This window comes from Phascolarctos cinereus, unplaced genomic scaffold (genome assembly GCF_003287225.1).
Source record: "Phascolarctos cinereus isolate Bilbo 61053 unplaced genomic scaffold, phaCin_HiC Scaffold_1;HRSCAF=81, whole genome shotgun sequence".
Taxonomy (NCBI): domain Eukaryota; kingdom Metazoa; phylum Chordata; class Mammalia; order Diprotodontia; family Phascolarctidae; genus Phascolarctos; species Phascolarctos cinereus.
In genome coordinates this window covers 53134027-53158224 of record NW_027555514.1, presented here as the reverse complement: position 1 = coordinate 53158224, position 24198 = coordinate 53134027, and the positions used below count along the sequence as shown (strand labels likewise).

General features: G+C 38.0%; 1 protein-coding gene across 1 annotated transcript in view; it reads left to right on the top strand.

The window, feature by feature from the left end:
• ITGA8 (integrin subunit alpha 8) overlaps positions 1-24198 on the top strand; it is a 202716-nt gene that overhangs the window by 112159 nt on the left and 66359 nt on the right. The window contains exons 17-23 of the mRNA XM_020987504.2: positions 1276-1430; positions 3296-3433; positions 3936-4003; positions 5675-5822; positions 12948-13040; positions 15172-15251; positions 20784-20864. Coding sequence (XP_020843163.1) covers positions 1276-1430; positions 3296-3433; positions 3936-4003; positions 5675-5822; positions 12948-13040; positions 15172-15251; positions 20784-20864 — 763 coding nt within the window. The remainder of the gene's footprint in view (positions 1-1275; positions 1431-3295; positions 3434-3935; positions 4004-5674; positions 5823-12947; positions 13041-15171; positions 15252-20783; positions 20865-24198) is intronic.

The following is a 24198-nucleotide window of genomic DNA, read 5'->3' as shown; positions in this document are numbered from 1 at the left end:
AAAAAAAACCACACTTTTGTAAGTGTTTTCTTTTAAATAATATTGATATATGGTTAAAAATATAGATGGCATATATATGAAATCTGAAAATGATATAAATCTAGGAGGGAGAACCAGCACCCCATATGACAGAATAAGGATTCAAAAAAAAAATTCTGACTAGCTAGACTATTGGGCTTAATCCAGTAAACATAAAAGTGAATTCTGACATAGGCTCAAAAAACAGCTTCATAAATGCAAATTGAGGAAGACTTAGCCAGGTAGGCATTTAACAGAATATAGATAGATAGATAGACAGACAGACAGACAGACAGACAGACAGACAGACAGATAGATAGATAGATAGATAGTAGATAGATAGATAGATAGATAGATAGATGGATGGATGGATGGATGGATGTGTATGTGTGTGTTATGTATGTGTCTGGGGAGCTTAATAAACTGCCAGCTTTATAGAAATCAGTAGTGTAATATGATGCCAAACAGCTAATTTGATCTTGGGCTGCATTAATGTAGAGTATTCAGCACGAGGAAAATCAAAGTATCACTGCCTATACCCTTGTTAAATTATATCAAGATGATTGTTTCAAATGTGGGGTGCCATAATTTATGAAGAATGCTGAAAAGCTGAGAGCATTCAGAAGAAGCCTACCTAGCAGGATTGGGAAGGGCTCTGGGATCATGCTATCTAAGCATCAGTGGAAGGAATTGAGGCTGGTTAGTGTTCAGAAGACAAAGCGGATGGTGTGCACAAAAGCTGTTATCAGGTATTTGAAGGGCTGCCATTTGGAAGATGAATGAGACTTGATCCATCAGGTCTCCAAAGACACAATTAAGAACAGTAGAAAGAAGGTACACAGAGGCAGATTTACTCTTGATGTCAGAGAAAGCTTCCTAAGAATTAGACCTTCCCAAAGGAAAATGGGTTTCCTCAGAAGGTTTGGGTTTCCCACTCACTAGAAATCTGCAAGTGAACATTACTTCACAGGTGGCAAGAGGAATTCTTGTTCAACTTCAAGTGGGATTAGCGCATCTGTGATCTCCCTTCAGAATTTGAGTTTTTGTGATTTTGTATCACCAAAATCAGCTGGCATTATATGTCTATTTATTAAATCCCAGAAATGTCTTATAAATTCCATCAACTTTTGTTTCTAAAATATTCTTCCCCAAAGCACCAACTTGGAGTAATAATTCCCTTTGTGTGTGTAGTAAAGCATGTTGTTCATTAAAGGTTTTTGTTCTGTGTTAAATGTTTAATTTACTTTTGTCCTATAGCTCTGATAGCTGACGTGCAGTTAGATTCACTGAAACAGAAGGGAGCCATTAAGAGGACCCTCTTCAGGGATAATCATCAGTCACAGCTTGTCTTCTCTCTAGTGATAAACCAGCATCAATCCCTCCAGTGCCAGGACTTCATTATTTACCTCCGAGTAAGCCTCTCCAAAATAATTTTTTCTGGCCTCTACTCCCAGTAGGGGTTTTTTTTTTCTTACTTGTGATTAGGAAACTCCTATCAATAAAGATTTGTAAGTCACATTCCTAAAAGTGGCTGGGGCACTAGCCACTGGGAGATTGAGTCCTTTGCTCAGAGTCACAAAGCCAGTATGCATCAGAAGAGGGGCTTGAACCCTTGACTTGAAGGCTATCCACTATTCTGTTGCCTCTCAATACCCAGAGTACCACTGTGAAATCCCAGTAAAACTTCCAATCATTCTTTGCAGCTTAACCATCATTGGTTCAAAGAGCTGCCTTCATCTCTGTTAGCTTTTGTGAATCAAGGAGTCTTTAGCACCTTCTATCTGCCAGGCTTGGGGGATTGGCTGCTTGGCTGGTTGGAGGCTGTCCTTTGTTCTCAAAGAGGACCAATATGATGAATGAAACAGTCCCAGCCTGCAAGGATTGTACGTTTTAATATAAGAGAGATACCATTTTAAAGTTCCACAAACTACTCCTGATAATTTATGAACATACCGTAATGGAGCTTGAAGTTCATCCATTCCCAGATCTCCTTTGTTCTGAAAAATCTTACTCATGGGATTCAGCCCATGCCTTCAAAACCAGAAATCATGGATGAACTGATATAATAATCTGACATTTTTTGAGCACTTACAAGTTAAAAGGGGGCATGGCAAAGTTGAGAGGCCTGGGTCTATTGCTTATTGACTCTGTTAATCACTTCTCCCTGGGCCTAATTTCCTCATCTGTAAAGTGGGGCTATCCCCAAATTAACCCTCCAAGTAACTTTGGAAAGAAGAGCTACTGGAAGCATTTTCTAAACATAAAACGTAGAAGCTTAGCTCAATGGAAACAATGCTGAATGTGGAGTCAGACGACCTAAGTTAATGACCTAACTCTGATACTTATTACTGGTGTGACCTTGGGCAAGTCACTCAAATCACAGAGCCTCACTTTCCTCATCTGTAAAATGAGGGAGTTGTACTAAATGACCTCGATGAGTCCTTTCTGCTCCAAAGCTGTGATTGTGTAAATTATAATGTTCATCATTAATCCTATTATTACTAAATACTCAACAAGCATTCAGTAAGTCTCTACTATGTGTCTGATCTCAAGGAAACTCATAAATTATGTACTCTTTATGAATCCTGTCCATGGTACTTTTAATTACATTGTTAAAGATTGTTCTCATTCTATGCTATGCACATTGCATACACGTGCAAATTTGGGAGCTTAGCTCTTTGTAAGGAGAGGAGAGCAAGTCTGTGTAGAGGGCTGATGGTCTGGGTAACTGAGAAGAGTGTGTGTGTTCCTGTAGGATTGCAGTTTCTTGCCCTCCTGGCTTCCTTCAACTCCCAGCAAAAATCCTGCCTTCTACCAGAAGCTTCATCCAATCCCTCTTAATTCTAGTGTCTTCCTTCCCTCTTTTGATTATCTCCAGTTTATCCTGTTATATGTCATGTTTGCACAGAGTAGTTTCTATGTGTCATCCCATTAGATGGAGATGTCCTAGAGAGTGTGGACTTGCTTTCCCCCCACCCCCCTTCTTTGTATACCCAGACACAGTGCCTGGCACATAGTAGGTGTGTCAACACTAAGCACATAAGTGCTCATTGACTGATACAATGATTTTTCCAGTGACTTCACCTCTGGAAGATTCTAAATTTTGCTAGCCACTATAGCCCATATAAATCAGCAAATTTCTCAGCCTGTTGCTGTGATAATTTTTTTATTCACCCAGTGTTGTTTATTAAAAAAAAAAAGTCATGCTGCTATCATAGATTAGCATCTTGTAGCTATTTCATGGAGCCTTCTTTAATTTTGTGATTATTTCTCCCAGGATGAAACTGAATTCCGAGATAAATTATCTCCAATCAACATTAGCTTGAATTACAGTTTGGATCAACCTACTTTTGAGGAAGGCCTCGCTGTCAAACCAGTACTAAACTTCTACCGGGAAAGCATTGTTAATGAGCAGGTATGATCGGGGACCCTTTCGAGTAGCCTGTGTTCAACCAGTCCGTGGAGGTTGTTTATGTGACCTTGAAACAGATCCCAGCTCTTTGTATTTAATTCCTGCATGCAAACGTGTAAACAGTTTGGAATTTTTTTCTGACATGTTTCTTGAAACACTGCATCATTGTGTTTTCGGAAGCCCTTCCCTTTGTGAAACCCAGATTTAATTCATTCAGAATGTGGATGTAATGGAAGCAGTACAGCCTGTAATCTTCCTGACGTTGTTGCCAGGGCTACATTCCGTATGAAAATTGTAGATTGAATTGGGATGGGGGATAGGGTGGGAGGAGATAGGATGTCAACCATACTCCTCTGGTAGGGCTGGTGAACTTGTAGCCATGTGGAGATTTGTGTAGTGTAAGATGCACCTTTGTTTAATTTGTGGCCTTTCTAGTTGTTTTTGAAAGAAGGCAGTGATTCAGGTTTTCCAAGTGACCACTGATGCTTGTTTTGAACAAATGTAGGCTCACATCCTGGTGGACTGTGGAGATGACAATATGTGCATTCCTGACTTGAAACTTTCAGCTAGACCGTAAGTTTAAATAAATAAACTTGTGTGTTATACCTAATGGAATATAGATGCTTACTTAAAGCTGCTCTAGGGAAAGTATATACTTCCAATTGCTAAAAAAAAAAAAATCCCTGCATGTAATTTTTGAGCTGGTTTAGGTCAGTTCTTTGTCACTTATGTCAGGAAATACACCCTGAGATTTTGTCTGAGTTGTTTCATTCTTCAAATAAAGGAAAAAATATGTATGTGTTTTTATATATGCATACATACACACATACACACATATGTACACATTGATATATGTTGTCTGTATAATACCTATATATAATACCTATCAATATATATATATAAAATGTGTATATGTGTGTGTATATATATATCTAAAACATATTTTTAAACAATTTTATAAATATAGGGGCTGATTTATATACATATATATTTAAATTAATGAAGATATACATATTTAAAATACAATGAAGATAGATAGGCCTTAAGACTCAGTAGGTGTTTAATAAGTCCTTGATGATAGATTGATTAATGAAAAGAACCTAATTTATTTGGTGGCTCAAATGGAAAAGGCATAATAAGAAAAGGCTCAGTCATGCTCACACCCTGCATATACTTAAGTGAGCAATCCCTGATCCTGCTCTTGTAACACCCCAACTGCAGCTCCAGTTATCTCAAGAGATATTTGGAGATTAATTATAAAATTCAGATTTATCTATATAGACATATAAATACATGCAATTATGTGTGTGTGTGTGTGTGTGTGTGTGTGTGTGTGTGTGTGTGTGTATTTTAAGGCTCTCTGACAAAATCAAATGATCATAGCGCCTAAAAGCTGAACTCACTGATCTAGGCATTTATAAGTTGCACTGTATTTTGTTACCAGGAGAGAAAATGGAACACATGGTCTAAATATCCAGTTGTGTGTCTGTGCATGCATGCATATGACTGTGTGTTTGTGTGTGTGTGTGCGTGTGTGTATGTGTGTTTGTGTAAGGGATGGAGAGGGAGGTAGATTTCCACACCCACCACCCTCAGAAAGGCTGTCAACAGCTTCGTGAGAATCATTCTGCTGCAGTCAGCATCCTGATGTCTTCCTTGTGAACTGTAAAAGGCCAGCTTCTTAGGCTGTGAGGTCATTCTCCCATGCTGGGAGATTAGGAAGATGGTAGTTTTGAACAATCCTCAAATACGAAAGGGCCATTCTTAAGTGATAGTTTTCCAGGTCCCTTAGCTTGAGTTATTAGCTAAGGAGCTTCTTCCATTGGTTTCATGTTGAGATGAGAAAGCCAGGACCCTTGGTTTCAGTTACTTTGGGGCTCATTGTATTGACTGCTTTCCTTCCCTTGAGTACTTTTCCCCACATCCTAGCATCAGGGTCTTTGTTTTAGCTTTTTTCTTCACCTTTTCCTCTTTGACTCTTCCAGATTCCTCTTTTCCTGTCTCTCATTTTCAGGGCTGGTTCGTTGTAATGGCTCTTTTTCAATGGCGGCTTCTTTTCCCCTCCCCCTCACCCCACCCCAATCAGCCTTCTGTCATTCTTAACCTGTCACAATTCCAATGGCCCATCCTTCCTGTGCAGTCCCAGGCAAGTCATTAGTAGGAACAGCAGCCTTCAGTAGGGCACCCTGCTCCACCATTGTAGACCTGCCATAGCTAATTAGTCCTTTAACTCTCTCTTTGTAGAGATAAGCACCAGCTGATCATTGGAGATGAAAACCAACTAATGCTCTTAGTAAATGCAAGGAATGGAGGGGAAGGGGCCTATGAAGCTGAGCTCTTTGTGATGATACCTAAAGAAGCAGATTACATTGGTATTGAACGCAACAACAAGGTAATCTTTAAAATCACTTACGATATTGACGGTGAATGGTGCAAGGGGTGGAGTGCTGGTACTGGAATCAGGAAGACCTGAGTTCAAATCAAGCCAAAGAGACTTATCAGTTTCTTTATTTTTAACATGGTGATATTACCCCCTAGGTCACAGGGGTTCATTCATTCAGCAAGCATTTATAAGATATGTCAGGTATTGTGCTAAGCACTGGGGATACAAAAGTAAAAACGAAACACTTCTTGACCTCAAGAAGCCAACATTCTACTGGAATGTAGGGTTGTTCTGGTGACCAGCATAACATGGGTAGACCAGTTAGAAAACTCCAAAATACTAAATACATATGAGAATATTTTTGTAGTCAGCTCGATTTAGAGAGGGCCCTGTCTGTTGCTCTTTTCCTGGCTAATAGGGCAGGAGAATTTTACCTCATGGTAGTAATTATAAGAGAAATAAACCAGGAAGACGAAAAGATCTGGGCTCAGATTGTTAAGACAGAATTAAGGTCCTTACAGGCCCAAGGCACTTCTGTTTCCAGGCCCTGTGGTAGGTGCATTTTTTTAAAAGCATATCTGATTTTGCAATGAAAAAAGAGAAATCTCCAAAAGTGCATATCCACTGGTAATTTTTCACTTTATGAAAAAAAAATTGGTTTTGACATGACTCTGACATGTCTACTCTTTCTAGTCTTGCTAGATTTTTTTTAAGGATAAAAAAAAAATCTAAGCCCTTTATGTTATGTTACTTTATTTTAGAACTAGGCCCAGAGCCTGCTATGCTTATTGTATAATGTGGCCCTGCAGGTAATATCATCACCCACATATTGAAAGGGCAACTTGAGCAGTCATAGTTACTTGAGTTGACCTGAGGAAGAGAAGAAATAAGTAACTGTCCAACTGAAGTAACAAGAGACAAACCCCTCTTCTCCACCTGCCCCTGACTCTCCATCCCTCCTTTTTTTTTAAAGCCTGTTTATGAGCCCTTTACATTTCAAACAGGTCATAGGAGGCCTGGTTTTTATTATTGCTTGTGGAACCAGGCCCAAGCCTGCTGTGGACTGATAACAGGCTACATCAGCCCTGCAAAAGGAATACGTCCATTTTTCTTGCCTCTTGGCTTACTCTTTCACTGCCTTGACCAAAAAAACTGACGTTCTCCCTTCCCACTCGATCAGTCCCACCCTTTATTAAGCTCAGGCAGATCCTGTTTCTTCTCATTACTTTTATTATCAGAACATTACTCTTCCCGCACTGAGTGGTCTTGTGCCCTTCTCTGAAGTCACTCCGTCTACATTGTCCTTGAAAATGTCTTACAAAAGCTTTAAGAGAACTGGGATATCAGAATCACAAGAATTCACACACACTGGAGGACAGGAACTTTGTCTTCTACTCCTAAACTCCATAGCATCTAATAGAACTGAGAGGAAATATGGCGAAGTCTGAAGAGCTCTGGCATCCTTGTTAGGTGATCTGGGTTCCAGTTCCAGTTCTGATATTTGGCACCTATGTGACCATGAGCAAAGTCAATTAATTTTTCTGAGCCTCGGTTTCTTTATCTACCAATACACTATTGACCTCATGGTATTGTTGTGAGGAAAGTGTTAGTAAACCTTAAGGCACTATACAACTTTTGCTTTTCATCATAGTAAGAATTAATTCAATAAATGCTTAATTGATTGACTTGATGGAAAGAACCGCATAAAAATGATTATCAAAGCACTGTGATTTGCTATGAAGGAATGAACAAATCATATTAGAAATAAACTGTTCTGTGGTCCTTGCTGGGCCTATTCTCCCCCATGTCTTACACATAGTTAGTGTGTAATAAATATTCATTAGATAAAGTTGAATTCTTTATGAAATAATAAGTTGACAACGTCTCAACTGGCAAACACACAAAAAAGAAAAACAGGAGAAAATAATTTTGTTTCCAAGCAAATTATTTGTAAAACAGTCTTTATCTAAGCACACAACCAGGTATGTGGCTCTATGGAACAAATCAGAAATAGAAGAGTCTATGCCTGATCCCTATTATTTGTCAATCAATCAATAATTAATAAACATTTGTTTAAGCAGCTACTATGTGCCAGACACTGTGCTATAAGCACTGGGGATACAAAATGAGGCAAGTCACTAAAATCCCCTAGGCCTCAGTTTCCTCATTTATAAAATGAGAGGGTTGAAGTAGACCTCTGGCAATCTGTTCTGCATTGAGAGCTATGATGATAGAGTGATAGAGGGATAGATGGATGGATAGATGGATGGATATATGCATACACATACACATACATGCATGCACATATCTAGAGCTGTGATTATACATATATATATGCACATAAAAGTATATAGATGTATATGTGTATATATAGGTGTATATATACATATGTGGTATGCATGTACCTATATACATATATGTATAGGTCAAGAGCTATGATTATATGAGCATATACACAAATGTGTGAATATAATATGTACATATACATGTGTGTTTGTATGTTTGTACCAACCTTGCCAGCCAGCAGTGTACCATTCCCATGGTGGATGCTGGATACCATTTGCCGATGACAATGAAGAAAGACAGTTTTCAAGATCACAGGATTCAAGATCATACCCTCAGAGCATTCTTTTCGCCATTTACATGGGAATCTAGAATTGATCCCAAAATTATGCACAAAACAAAGAAAAACAAGCCCAGCGATGTGATTTTAAGAAATAACCCTGAGATTCCACACATACTTGGGATTGAATTCCCTCCATGTTGTCCACCTCTCAATTAAACAAAGAAACATGTTTCAGAAATTTCTCTTGTTTTAGCATAAAAACAACTTTGTTCTTTGGTTGGCTTCGTGAAGAGCAGTTGTTGTTCTGACTTTCTGGCTGTAAATTCAGCTCTGAAGCGTTCAACAAGCCCTGATCCAGATAAAATGGTGGCCACAGTCAAAGTACATCTGGTCCTAATTATTTGGTTCTGCCATCAATTCTGCTTGAGCCACTTTTCCCAGTCTTTATTTTTCACTTTGACATGGCTTCTTCTTTTCCATGTCCCATTTGTTCCTAAAATTCATGTTCAGGTGTGTCCCTATAGACTTAGAGGCCATTCACATTATATGCGCTTCTATATTTTTGTTCAACTGCAATTGTTGGTAGCTTCTCTAATGCAAAGATAAGAAAGGGAAAATCATTTTCACCCGATGCTGAGATTTTACTTGTCTGTTGTTCAAAAATACATCTCAAACGACATAAAGTCTGTTGTGTGATTTCAGAGGCATTAATTAAGAGTCATTTAAAAAAAGAAACCTCCTTTTGATAGCATTTCCCTCTAATTTTTGCCAGCAGTGAAGATACTATGTTCTTATTTGAGCTGTTATAGTATAATCACAATAATGAGAACAGATCATAAGGAATTTCAGGGGCCATCTACTCTAACCCCTTCATGTCAGAGATGAAAAAACAGCCTCAGGAAAATTTTAGTGACTCGCCCAAGGTCACAATGATAAACATCAGAGGCAAGATTTTGAACCCAGGTCCTCTGCCTTCAGTGTCAGTGTCTATCATATGTTTCTTTGTTTTACAAAAAGGACAATAAAAGAAAAAAAAGAATAAATCTAGTGCACTTATAAAGTTGGAAGGAATAAACACATACGAACAGATATGAAGTTATGGTAGCAACAGTATGGTAGAAGATGAAGGATGTTATTTGACATGCTGTTGAGTGCTAGTATCTGGTTCCCTAGTTAGATTATTAATTCCTTGAGGGCAGGTACTATGCCTTAAATACTCCTCTGAATCTTACTTAGTGTCTATCTGCAAGGGGAGGGCACGGTGGGTTCTCAAAGCCCATGTATGCTAACCAAGGGCAAACTCCGGTAGTCTGGTAGGGGCTTGGCGAATGATTGTATAGTAACTGGATTACAGCCTAGCTAAATTCAAGGAGGCTCATTACTAGGAGGAGAGCAGAATAATGAATGGTTCAGCCATGACAACTCTTAAGAAGTATCTTCTAAGTTGTAAGGAGGCTGCAATCTACCTATGGAAAGAGTAGCCACACCAATAAAATGATAGATTATTGAAGTATTGAATTATTGATTAGTTTCAAACATTTATTTACTCATTTCAACCGGAATGTATTAAGTACCTACCATTAGCCCCAGTGCATGGGGGAGGAAGTGGAGAAAGAAAGTTGTATAAAAGATGAGATGAGCTCTCTACCCTGAGGGAACTTATCATCAAGCAGGGAGAGGTAAGGTATACACAGATTAATGGTTTAAAAGCTAGAATGTAATAACAAACGTTAAGTGCCTACTATGTGCAAAAAACTTGGGGATACAATTTTTAATGGCTCAATCCCTGTCCTCGAGGAGTTTGGAGGATACCAAATGGAAGAAGACATGTTCTCAGGTAAGCATAATGCAAGCAGGTACTATGGGAACAAAGAAGAAATTCATACCAAGTATCCTGAGAAAATCTTAATATGGAGGGTACAAAATTCAAGGAGACTAGATGAGAGAAAACTACATTACCTTTTGTGGGAATCAGTGAAGACTTCATTGAGATGATGTCATTTGAGCTGGGCCTTGATGGTGGAATGGGAGATCGGCAGGATGAAGACAAAAGTCAATCAATCATAAAGTATTAAGAGCTCACTCTGTGCCGGGGGTCTGCTAGGTGCAGGAGATAAGATGACAATAAATGAAACGATCTCAATTTCCAAACAGCATCAAGTGAGACACAGATGAGGAATGACTAGTTGATGAGATGGAAGAGTGCCATTATTTTGAGGCATCTCAAATTTCTTTCTTTTTTTGCTGCTTATTAAAAAAAAAATTGCCTACCTCATCACACTATCGCAAAGTCCTCCACGAGTTAGAGTTCTCACACTAATGACTTGATTATTGCTACAAATGGAAGAATGAACAAGGGTCCTTGGAACAATGGAGGAAAACAAAACTGCTATCTATAAAAACAAGAATTGTTTTTTCTAAACCATAGTTCAACAATTCTAAGCCATTGAAAAAAAATAAATGTAAAAAAATAGGAAGGGAGAAAAAAGATCTTTGATTGATGTAGGTGCCAAAAAGCTCGAGTTCTGTTTCTAGCAAGAATGAAAAATGTATTGTTTGTTTTTTGGCCGCTGGACAGAATCAAAATGTTTACCAAAGAAGATAAGAGTTTCATGAGAAATGGAAAATCCTGATGAAGTCTTACAGGACAACACAGAAATAACTTTGTTAATGCTTTTGTTATTTTCTTAGCAAGTGGATAAATTTTCTTTTTCTTTGTTTTCTTTATTCAATAAATTCCCCTGATACTCTAGTCAGCCAAAAATCATTTATTAAGCACTTATTAAGTGCCAGGCACTGTGCTAAATTCTCAGGATATAAAGAAAGGCAAAAACAATCTCTGTCCTCAAGGAGCTCACAGTCATTTGGGAAGAGATAACATGCAATCAACTACATATAAGATATATACAGAATAAATTGGGGCTAACCTCAGAGGGAAGACACTAACATTAAAGAGGACTGAGAAGGGCTTCTTGCAGAAGGTAGAATTTTAGCTGAGAATTGAAGGAAGAAAAAAGGTGAGAATTCCAAGAATGGGGAATAGACAATGAAAATGCATAGAGTAAGAGATAATGTCTTATGTGAGGGACAGCAATAAGGCCAGTGTGACTGTATCATAGAGTACATGGAATAGAGGAAAGTGTAAGAACCCTGGAAAGATAGGAAGCAGGAAAGGTGTGGAGGTCTTTAAAAGCCAAACCAAGGATTTTATATTTGATACTGGAAGCAATAGGGAGTTCCTGGTCTTATTGAGTGGGGGGAGGAGGAGTGCCATGGTTAAACATGAACTTTGTGGTGTTCAATAATTTCAGCAGTGTCCAATTCTTCATGACCCCCTTTGGGGTTTTCTTGACAAAGAACACTGGAGTGGTTTGCCATTTCCTTCTTCAGCTCATTTTACATATGAGGAAACTGAGGCAAACAGGATTAAGTGGCTTGCCCAGGGTCACACAGCTAGTAAGTATCTGATGGGGAAACTGAGGCTCAGAGAAGTATAACTAGTAGAGCCAGGATCTGAACCTAAGCTCTCAGACTCCAATTTCAGTGCTATTTTAACTGTTTCACAGGGATGGGTAAGATACTAGTGTGTCAGGCTCTTAGTAGCCAGAGGAAACCTGATGATCCATATCACTTATTAACAATAATAACATGTGAATGAACATAAGCATCTTACAGATGATGAAACTGAGGCCCACAGAGTGACTTGCCCAAGGTCATACGTATAGTGGGCAGTCCTAGGATCTAAATCCAGGTCCTCTGACTCTGTCCATACTCAGCCCTCTTTCTTCTGGACCAGTATGTTTACTTGCCATTTGTAGAGAGTGATCTTGACTATAGAACAGTTTACAATGTGAATCTACTTTGACGTTTGCTCAACCAATTGTTCAGTTTTTCAAATATTTAGTAGTAGAGGAATGTATACTCTTGTATCCCCAGTGACTTCTACCACCACCCTGGAGTTGGGTTAGGCACTGGAACTCTTCAAACTTACCTTCACTTTGGCATTGACATCTTTGAAAGCCCCTTTGAAAAGTACATATGTCATAGGCCCATGGTATTCATTCATAGAGAATATTCACTTTGAACTACCTGTCAGTTACCTATCTGACAGCAATGTTGTGATGAAAGGACTTTGTTAACCTCAAACCCCAAATGAATAAGAGTTGCCATCATCACTGTCATCATCATCATCATCACCATTATTATTATTGTTATAACATAGTATTTAAGATTTTATTTATTCTTTGAATCTGCATATTGGGAGATGGGAGATCTATTTTGAAACATTTGAGTAAATACCATACCACTTGTTTCTTCTCACCCAAACACAGCAGATATATTCCTCTATCTCATTTATTTCTATAATTATGCTTTCCCCCCTCCACATCCTTTTCAGGTTCCCCATTTCTTCCTTGTAGGTTGACAGTCAGAAATTACGTCTTTGTGCAAAAATGCCCACACAGGTGTTTAAAATCAAAGGAATATCACAACCACAAAGTTTTCCTTGCTTCCAGGGTATAATTTCTTCTGACCCCCGAATTCAATATTGGCATTCTCCCTTGTTGCAGGTTCTGCACCCACTGAGCTGTGAGTACAAGATGGACAACGTAACCAGAATGGTGGTGTGTGACCTGGGGAACCCTATGGTGGCTGGAACAAATGTAAGAGAAAACCAGATGCAGGAGCTGATTTTTATCTAATTGAATTTTAAGGGAAGTTAGTGGAAAAGTACTCAATTAGCACTCAGCTACTTAACAACCAGTGGCTAAAACAAATTGCTCATTTAGATGGGAAATTATTGGACTAATGAGATCTAGCATCGTCTTCCACAGAGAATAAAGACACTGGGGTCAAAAACATAAAAGGAAAATGCCTTTATATGCTTTCTTCTTGACATTGAGAACCAATTTTCTGATTCAGATTTATCTTTGAATTAGTTCTACTTGCAAAACTTATGTTAGAAACTCAATTTTTAAAAAAATCCAGAAATCTCTGAGTTCCTTTCTTGGATTACCTCCAATTAAAAAAAAAAAAAGATACACCCACACTCACCCACACCCACACACCCCCACACACACACACACACACAAATGGAGGCAGAGAAATTGGATGATCAGAATAAGAGATCAAATACTGCTGAGCCACAGCAAACTAGAGAACTTCTCTTTCCTCAATTCTTATTATGAATTTTCAGAGGAGCCTCCTCTGTATGCAAACTAATAAATGTGCTATATTTATTGTGCTAATTTCCATGTGCTATATTATTTTTTTTCATCTTAGAAAAAAAGAAGGTCCTAAGTCTCCTTCATTATTCATTGTCTTCTGAGAATGAAGTCAACAATAATAGGACAGACAGCAAGCTTGTCTTTCTGGAGATTTCAAATGTCATTTAAAAAATGAAAAATTTTAAGTAAATAATAATTATTCAAGTAAGTTCTTAAATTGTGAAGGCAACACACATGTTCAATATTATATGAAGCCATGGTTTTAAAGGTAAATAATCAGAGTAGGATATTTGAACTACAGCATAGAAAACTATATAGCGGCATGTGTTTATGAGCCAATTAATCAGTCTACCTACTATTTCAAGAAAAATTCAGCCACCTAGTTTGAATGAGAAGACCTACCTAAGACCAAACAGGAAAGAAATAAAGTCACTGCTATTCAGCATCTGCAGGTCATTAGTTTCTAATTCCTGTGTTAGTATTAAAGCCAGACTGAGAATAATGTGAGAGCTTTAAAACTTAGGGAAATTCTTTACTTGAAGTAGAGAAATGAGGATTAAAAATTGTCTTACCACCATCACATAAAGGGAAGCATAGATGGGACGGAATATGTTCCCAAAGCTAAATTTTGAAGTTAAAATGACTTCAAGTAAAGGGAAAAAAAGGAAGCCAATCCATTTGGCCACCCAAATAATCTTAAGAAACCAAGGAATAGAATTGTTTGTATCGGTTTATCTCTGAGGATTACTGCCCCAGAAAACTACTGGCTTTCTTATCTTACCCTTATAATAGTCCTCACCATATCCAATTTCATTGCATTGTTTTCTCATGTGACACTTAGGTATATTTACTTGCCTATTTTGTGTTTTTAAAAGATCATATGAGCATGTAGTGCAATTCTATGGGTAAAGACATTATTAAAGGCATGAAGCATTATTCAAATATAAAGGAGTATTATTTCAAACACCAGTATTTTAAAAGTTGTTTCATAAGGGCGGGAGCTATGTTATGTTAATCTCTGTACTGCCCTTAATGCCTGCTATGGGACCTTGTACATTTTAGATGTTAAACAGATTTAGTAATACACACATACATACACATATATATGTGTGAATATATACACATAGATGTGTGTATAAAATCTCATTTGATTCTTGCAGCAAATAATACCCATAATAAGCCTAAATACATTACAGGTTTATCAAGTTGTTAGAAATGTTAAGCAATTTTTTCCTAGCAAAACAAACAAACAAAAAAGAATGCCAAGTAGGGTCATTTTTGAAAGCTAGTGTTTGACTCTAGTTATGAACATAATATTCCATGAACCCCATATTGTCAATCATTCATGGTTTTCCCATTACTTAGTCTTGTTTTTAATTCTTGACAACAATGGAATAGGCTACCTTTCAAAGTAGAGAACTCACCGTCACTAGAAGTGTTTATGAAGAAGCTGGATAGCAGACCATCTGCCAGGGATGTGTAATACATCCCTAAATTGGGAGCAAAGATGATTTTTCCAGTTCTAGGATCCTATCGCGGCTGAGTCTCATGTCTGATTCTTTCCTAGTACTCCCTGGGCCTCCGATTTGCTGTTCCCCGTCTTGAAAATACCAATACGAGCCTTGACTTTGATCTCCAAATCAGAAGGTAAGTTAAAGGACTATGAACTTTTGGACTAAGGGCTCCTCTTCCCTTGTTGTTTTATTTTATTCATCTTTTAAAAACTCTTCTGAAACAGCTGTCAAAGCTTTCTTTACCTGTCCAAGATGGGAGTTCTTAATCTGGAGTCCATGGGACTCTGTGAATTTGGATCCTTTAATATTTTGATAAGGGTATTTCAAAATAATTGGTTTCCTTTGTAACCTTACACATTTTATTTTCTGCTTTTAAACACATTATTCTAAGAAGGGTTCCATAGGCTTCACCATACTGTCAAAAGGGTCTACGATCTTTAAAAAAAGGCTAAGGACCCCTGGGTCTCTAGGAATTTCCCCACTGTGATGACTGTTTCAATAAAGGCATTTTTTCCAGTATTTATCTGTAGTGGTTGAATTGACTTAGGGGACCATCCCATGGATCACTCTAACAGTTACCATTCCTAGCCACAGTCAGCTATTACATTTATCTCAGGGGAAGAAAGGAGTCTCGTTGTCAGGACCAGTCTTTCACCGGATTATGAAGTAGACAGAGTCTGCCTCTCTCTTTCTCCCTTCATTCCCTATTTTCCTATCCTGGCACCCCAACCTTCCTTCCAAGCATCTACCTTGAACCCAGCCAATTAGTCAATCTTCAATACATGGTATCTGATGGAATGACCTTTTCCCAGGTAGCATTTTCATTTTGATAGGAGATTGAAATCAGGTAAAGCCTCTAAGACATGAAAGAATGAATACTTGATGGCAGAGTTTTGGATAGCATGACAAATGTGGGAAGGAAAAAAGTTGAGAGGCTTCCCTGACCACCCGCCAGATCTCAACATGTAGACAGCCAGATATCTATACTTCTTACTGCTGAGACTGGTCCTTTTCATGTCTCTGAGTTTATTTGAATTTATTCCTTTTCCCTCTAACCTGTTCTTTCATCCTGAAAACTGGAATGAACACCATGCTAGAATGTACACCCAAGAGGTTGTTGAGGTGTAACATCTCAACAGGGCCATTCACTGGATCAGTATTTACTGATGATGAGTAAAGGCCAGTCCCTTTTCCCTGCATGCCCCAGATTATGCAGCTAATAGAGTGGCCTAGAACTTTCATTTAGCTTTAAACAAAACTATGGAGCCAGGATTTTCAACTTGGATCCCATATAGGGAATTATGTGACGATATATAATGAATTTTCTTAGACTCAGCACCCTTCTTCAAAGAAAATTCATGGTATAATGGATAGAGAGCCAGCCTCAAAGCCAGAAAGATTTCAGTTCAAGGGTACATTCTGACAAATCATGGCTATGTGACCCTGGGCAAGTGACTTCAACTCTCAATGTTCTAGGCATATCTCTGAGCTAGCCTTAGAGAAGGTGTAGACCTCCATTGGCAGGGACTTTCCTCACCTGGGTGTTCCCTTTACTAATAAAATCACAGTTTTTGTTCCTATTGCTTAAGAAATAATATAGGGGCAGCTAGGAGGTGCAATGGATAGAGCACTGGCCCTGAAGTCAGGAGGACCTGAGTTCAAATCTGACCTCAGACCAAACAGTTGACACTTACTAGCTGTATGACCCTGTGCAATTTTAACAAAAGTAGCTTCATGAGGTTCTGCTTCCCTGAATAGACACTACTGGATTCTATTCTCCTATTCATCAGTAGTGTTTCCCCAAAAAAAAAAACAAAGCAGAGCCTCCATTTAGTAAGGAAGAAAGAAAAAAAAAGAAAATTAAGTTTTCCTTTTTTCTCACTTGTAATTGCAGCACTATGCATATAATAAGCAGTGCTGTTGATAGGGTTGATTGAGTGATCATTCATTCTAGGAGCATTCCCCAATGCCTTTCTGTAGAAAGTTGTCCTTTTTGATCATTGTTGCTCTCACCTAGTGGCAAATTAAAAACTGAAAACAGAATAGATTTTTTTTCACATTCACGTTCACCTAAGAGAATTTATCTTGATTTTCTTTTCTTATTTAAACACTATAGCAATGTGCCGCTGTCTAAGAATTTTCTTGAAAAATGAGGGGAAAAAACCATGATATTGACAACCACGGAATTATCAAAAAAGGACTGGACTCCTGGTCAGGAAGTCTGAATTCTAGTACCTCTTCACTCTGTTCCTAGATATTGGTCCCTCAGTTTCTTCATCTGTGAAATGGAGGTTGGATGAGGTGACTTTCCAAGTCCCTTCCTGGCTCCTATTCTGTAATTTGGTTAATTAGCCCTAGGAAACACATAAGGCTCATTTTGAATCCAGGAAATCACTTATGGACTTAATTGTTATGAGAGAAATGAACTCTCACCAACCTACTGTTCTGATAGATCCCAAAGAGGCAAATAAGACTGTAGTAAAATGGTTTGATTTTAGCTTAAACAAGTTCAACCAAACGCAAAGTAAAGTAAATTCTCAAAATCAAATTTTGACTCTCAAGGGGGCACTCCTGGATGCTGATCCCCACATATGGAATCCTAGTTTCCAACAAGAGGAAAACTGGCTTTCAGAGTTATTAACTTGGAGCATTTTTGAGTTACCAAATGTTTAAGTTAAAAGGCCTTACCACTGCTTTTGCTCTTTGATACATGAAAGCATTTGCTTCTCTGCATAAGGATGGTCTCCTATGTATATAACAGGCCCAGATGATCACCTTATCCATTTTTTTTTCCCCAGAAAAGAAGCTATACATTGAATGCTCATTCTATGGACTGATATAATCAAAATGTCAAGAATCTTAGAAGGCTGAATGGTATCTTTAGGAGGGAGGGAAGGAAAAAGGGGAGAGAAGGAGACAGAGATAGTCTGAGACAGAGAGAGACAAAGAGAGAGACAGAGGAACAGAGAGGAAATGGTGAGTGGTGAGGAAATGTGCTAGCATTAGAAGAAGAATAACTGAAAAACACATTTACCCTTGGCATACATCAGGATGTATTCCTATAGAGGAAGTACACCATTAATTTGCTTAGAAATAGAGTGGAAAGTATAAATAGCAGTATATCATAGACAATGATGGATTACTTGTTTAATATAGCAGCAGTATTAGCGAGGGAGGCTTGCTGTTCAGAGAACCGTCAAAAAAGCATGCAAACTGTACATGTTAATTGTGGTCCCTTTCTTATGAGGAGGTTTTGTTAAACACTACTGGATTCAGTTACAAACTTCCCTAGGAAATCCATACTGCAGAATAACACTGAATTGCTGTGGGACTTGCTGTGAATTGGATAGAGAATCAGAAATTTTAGTTTCCTGGCTTTGATTGACTTTGCTGTATTTCTAGAAAGCCAATATATACTTCATGTGAAAAAATGGATTCCATACCTGATACCCGTTTACACTGCCTTATATTATGAAGAATATAGCATTGTCAATTAAAAGAGTTGGAAACAAGACTCAGTTGAAATACACACTTATGCACGTAGGCATTGCCCTTATAATTCAGTCTCCGTGTTTTCCACTACCATGGAAATAGAAGAAAGGGTAGCTGTTCCTTAGAAGACTCAGGTTTGCCAACTAAAGCATTGCCCACGACTTAGAAGAAACTCAGAGCCACAAAGCCTGCATCCAGCAAAATTGCTAATTGTTTCTCAGTGGTTAGTCATTCCCAATGATGTCCTTGAAAAATTGACCTTTCTAGCTGAGTGATGCTCCCCAGATGTGATCATAATACGCTACTATGGTAACAGGGGTTCAGACAGTGGTGAGCAAGTTCCTCTAGGCTTATACTAGTGTTAGCCCATTACAGAAACTGAGCCCACCATCTGCCCATTTCTGTTTTGCCCGTGTGTTTGTAGTTTAGGTTGCCTTATCAGTACATGTGATCAACCAGGATGTTAAAAAAAAAAAAGCACATTTTAATGACTTTTTCCCCCATTTAAGAGTTTCTATTGAACTTTATCCTATTCTTCCCATCTTCTAAATTTAGAGAGCTTTAAAAAGCCAACCAGAGGAAACCCTGTTCATTGGGAGTTCAATCCTATACTACTTTTCACTAAATCACTCTTTCTAATCTTGGAATCCCAAACAAAAACCCAAGTAGTTCTCCCTGGGAGGCAGCCAGACTGTGAGACATTCTCAATCTGCCCATGCAGTTGCAGGATGTAGATAATGTGCTAACTTTAATGTATGGTAGAAAATAAATTAGGGCAGCTAGATTGACACAGTGGATAGAGTGCCGGGCCCTAGAGTCAGGAAGACCTAAGTTCAAATGTGGCCTCAGACACTTAGCAGCCGTGCGACCTTCGGAAAGTCACTTAACCCTGTTTGCCTCACTTTCCTCATCTGCAAAGTGAGCTGGAGAAGGAAATGAAAAAACCACTCCAGTACCTTTTCCAAGAAAACCTCAAATGGGGTTCACAAAAAGTCAGACACAACTTAACAACAACAATAGGAAATAAATACATTTGGTTCAATAAATGCTCTAATTTCTTCTACCTGTCTTCTTTGTAGCTTTGATGCTTATTTTATTAAACAGTGTGTGTGGTTGGGAGGGGGGGTTGAGAAGGGAATGTTTTTCCCAAGGTCAATTTGCTTGAGAAAATATCAACAAATATAAGAATGATTTTACTATAATTTTTAATTACAAAAAGTATGGTTTTCACCTGAGATCCTCGAAGCACTTCATGGACAATTCATTGCTTTATTATTGGGGCATAGATGATGTGGTTTTTCAACCCAACCTGGCTTCTGTTTATAAACTAATATACTTGTAAGCCCACATTTCCCATGTACCCAGAGAGTGGATATGGAGATAATATTAACTCAAGACATAGGATCCAGATATGAAACTGAAACTGACCTCAGTAACCATATTGTCCAAGCCCCTTATTTTACAGATGAGGAAACTGAGGCCAGGAAGTTTATGTGACTTACTGAAAGTCACACAGGGAATGAGAATCAGGGATGGGATATAACAACAACAATAATAGCTAGCATTTTTTGTATAGCATTGTAAAGTTTGCCCAGTGCTTTAAACATATCTCATTTTATCCTGATGACCACTATGAAAGGTGGGTGCTATTATTATCAGAACCTAGGTACTCTGACTTCAGAGCCAAGGATCTTCCTACTGGACCATGGAAGTAAATTTACCATTAGAAGAGTCGATAATATCATGTTTTTCAGGATCCCTATATAAATGCTTTTTTAAATTGTACTTCTTTGGGGATATCTATACTATTGGCATGAAAACCAAGTGTTGACTGGGCAATCTCTTATATAACAGACAATGGAAATAACGTGGAGATTTATGAAAGTATCTGCCTAGTAGATCCTGGAAGGCAAACTCTATCTAGTCATTTTCCTATCAAAATTCCAAAGACTAATTCAATTCCTGACATTTACAATGCTTTCAGATAAGTCATTTTTTTGGTGTGTGTTAAGTACTAAAATGCCTTGACCTTTAAAAGATAATTTCATTTTCAAATAAGATTTTTTAGAATGCTCAAGCCACTTGTCACTGTTGATTTTTTTAAAATATGGACTGTATTATATAGTTACTATTCTTTAGGATAGTAATTAACTTCAGTGTTATTATATTTTAGTTCCAACAAAGATAATCCAGACAGCAATTCTGTGAGCCTGCAAATCAACGTCAGCACTATGGCTCAAGTAGAGATAAGAGGGTAAGTAATAAATTGAAGTTATATAATACCATGGTCACATATCTGGGCATAAGAAGAGACAAAATACTGGAAAAAAATAGCATAGACACTCTGCAAGATCTAGGTAGAGTGGGATAGAGCCCTAGGCTTAGAGTCAGGAAGTCCTGGGTTTCAATACCACCCCTAACATTTAATAACGATGTGACCCTAGTCTGACCGCACAGTTTTATGGACCTAGCCAACTCACTAAGATACACATATATACACACGTGTGTTCATATATATATGTGTGTGTGTGTGTGTGTGTGTGTGTGTGTGTGTGTGTGTGTGTGTATCTTTCAATCTCTGTATTTATATAATATGTATAACATATACATATATAGGTGTGTATATAAATATGGATATGTACATATATATGTATACACACATATATAGATATCTATCTGTCTCTATTTTTGTATACACACATCTGCACTGGGGAAGTGAGTTGCCATAACAGGAGGTTCTCATATAGTTCCTTTGTGTGTTCACATATTCTGCTAGCGCTAGTGAAAGAGAAGAGACTTTTAATTGTTTATTTTCAACTGTAGCTACATAGAGAAATAGAAACAACAAAAACACTTCCTAAAAATAAAGCCTTCAAAAATGGAATGAACTTTCTTGGGGATGACAATTTTCCTGGTCTTGGACATCTTTAAGCAAAGGCTGGATACATACACAAGTTTCATGTTTTGGTTAGGGATTGAACTAAATGATCTCTAAGATCTCTTCCAAATCTAAATCTAAATATTAGACTTCAAGTGTCAGTGCTTTGATCTCTGTAGGAATTCCCTTCACTGTAGACCCAAGTCTTCCAATGATTTCATTGACACTGGTCAGGAGTTGTCATGGCCAAAAAGAATTTCATCTGTTAAGTTGCTTTCTGATGATGATTCCATCTGTATTTAGTTCAGGTTCTCTTTGATTATGGACGTTGGAATAAGAATCTACAATTTCCTATTTACCATGATATCCTAGTGGGTGATTGCTTATATTTCTGTCATCCAAGGATCAGTTTGGCTAAGTTTGAGAAACTCCGAATCAAGATTTAGGGCAACAGGGGGTCAATTTTTGGGTTACAACAATTTATTAAGCCATCTATTAAGGCATGGGCAACTAAGTGGTGCAGCGGATAGAGTACGGAAGACTCATCTTCCTGAGTTCAGATCTGGCTTCAGACACTTACTAGCTGTGTGACTCTAGGCAAGTCACTTAACCCTGTTTGCCTCAGTTTGAGCCTGAGAAGGAAATGGCAAACCATTCAATATCTTTGCCAAAAAATCCCAAATGGGGTCACAAAGAGTCGAACCCAACTGAAGCAACCGAACAACAACAAAAATTTAGAAGTAGACCTTATTTGTGACAATTTTGGCATAGCTGAAATTACAATATGGTCTTTTATTGATTGAGCAATGAAATAGGAGATATGGGCTAGAGGAACTAGATTGCTAGATTTTGATTTAAACATTCTAAATCTATACCACATGCCAGGCAAAACTAGGCAAAACAAAAAGAAAAGAAAATGAATTTTAAGTGGATACGTTTTATTCTCCATTGAAAATGGCAAATCACAGTAACTTAATAAATGTTGTTTACGACACAACCCTTACATACCACTAATTTCCATTTTCATTTCATTTTAAAGCTAGCTTTAGACATTTAATAATTTCTTAGATTCATGTTGATGAGAAGAACAGATAGCAAGGCATTATTCTTTGCTACCTTATTATTCATCCTTCTGTACTTTTCATACATAGAAAATGTATTTAAAAGTTGGGATTCTTAAAGTACAGTCATTTCAGTTTCCCAACTTGACATAAAATAAAATCATTTTCTTATTGCAAATAAAATGTCAAATTGGAGAGACATTCCTTGAGTGAAGCAAACCAAGGGCAATTAAGTTAAGGCTTAATGTAAAATGTTCCCTTTTTTATATTGAACTTCTGGGGTAAATGTATTTAATCATTTCCTTGTCACCACCATGACTCCTTTCTTGGTAGGGGGCAGGCCTTTTGTGCTGATAACTGTGATATGTCATCCCACATAATCTTCACTATGAGGATTGAAATTGCTGCTCTAACTTCCTAAATCTGATTCCCTAAAATGATGTTGAAGTTCTTTTTGGCCATTTCTAAAATAAAATTCTTCCCTCCCAATATCAACATGGGTGGAGGAAGCATTTGCCAAATGTTGGGTTCTTCTAGGAATGAAAAGGTAAAGTACTGAGAATCTTCCCTTTTTGGCCAGCAGCAAGTTTGTTGGATTTGTTGCTGTTCTTTAAGTCAGGCACTATCTTAAACAATAAATGTGAAGCTTTCTTCATGTGTGTGTGTTTTTCTGAGCCGAACATGCATTCTAGCTTTGAAGGAAAACACACAGGAACTCATCAGCCTAGTTCACAACTAGATAATCTCGGCTTGTTTTTTTAAACACAGCTACATACCGACTTGTTGACATTGTGAGCCATTTAGAAGTACTGGCAAATACTACAGTAGATTACAGGCAAGAAACCAGGAGGAGAAAGCAATTCACATGAAAAAAGGCCTAAGGGTAGTAGTAGGCTACAACATGAGTCACCAGTATGAAGAAGCAGGCAGGCAAAAAGCTTTGGCTTGATGCACAGGGCCAGAGTGTGCAGAATGTGATCATCTGGCCTTCTCAACCCCCCTTTGGAATGATATGTCCAGTTTGGGGTGCTACATTTTTCAAGTGGCATTGACCGGCCGGACTGTGTCTAGGGGAAGGTGGCCTGGAAGAAAATGATAAGAGGCCTTAAACTCATGCCACCACTCAAAAAAACTGAGGAGTAGACAGTTTGGAAGGGACATGAGAGTCTTCAGATTTAAGGAGAGCTGCCACATGGAAGAGGTAATAGACTTCTCTTCATGGCCCTGGATGGAAGTTACAAAGATTTCAGCTCAATAAAGAGAAGAAAAAAATCTTCCTAAAAATAGAGCTCTCTAAAAATGGAACAAATCTTCTTGGAAGTGATGACTTTCCTGGCCATGGATGTCTGGGTGACAATTTTCCTGGCCATGGATGCCTATAAGCAAAGGCTGGATGTGTAAACAAGATTTATATTTTGATTAGGGATTAAACTAAATGATCTCTAAGACCCTTGCCAAATCTAACTCTAAATATTAGACTTCAAGTATCGGTGCTTTGATCTGTGTAGGAACTCCCTCCATTAGAGATCCAAGTTTTCCAGTGACTTCACTGACATTGGTTATAAGATGTCACAGCCAAAAAGAATTTCATCTGTTAGGATGATGATCCCATCTATATTTAGCTCAGTATGCAATGATGATTCTTCCAT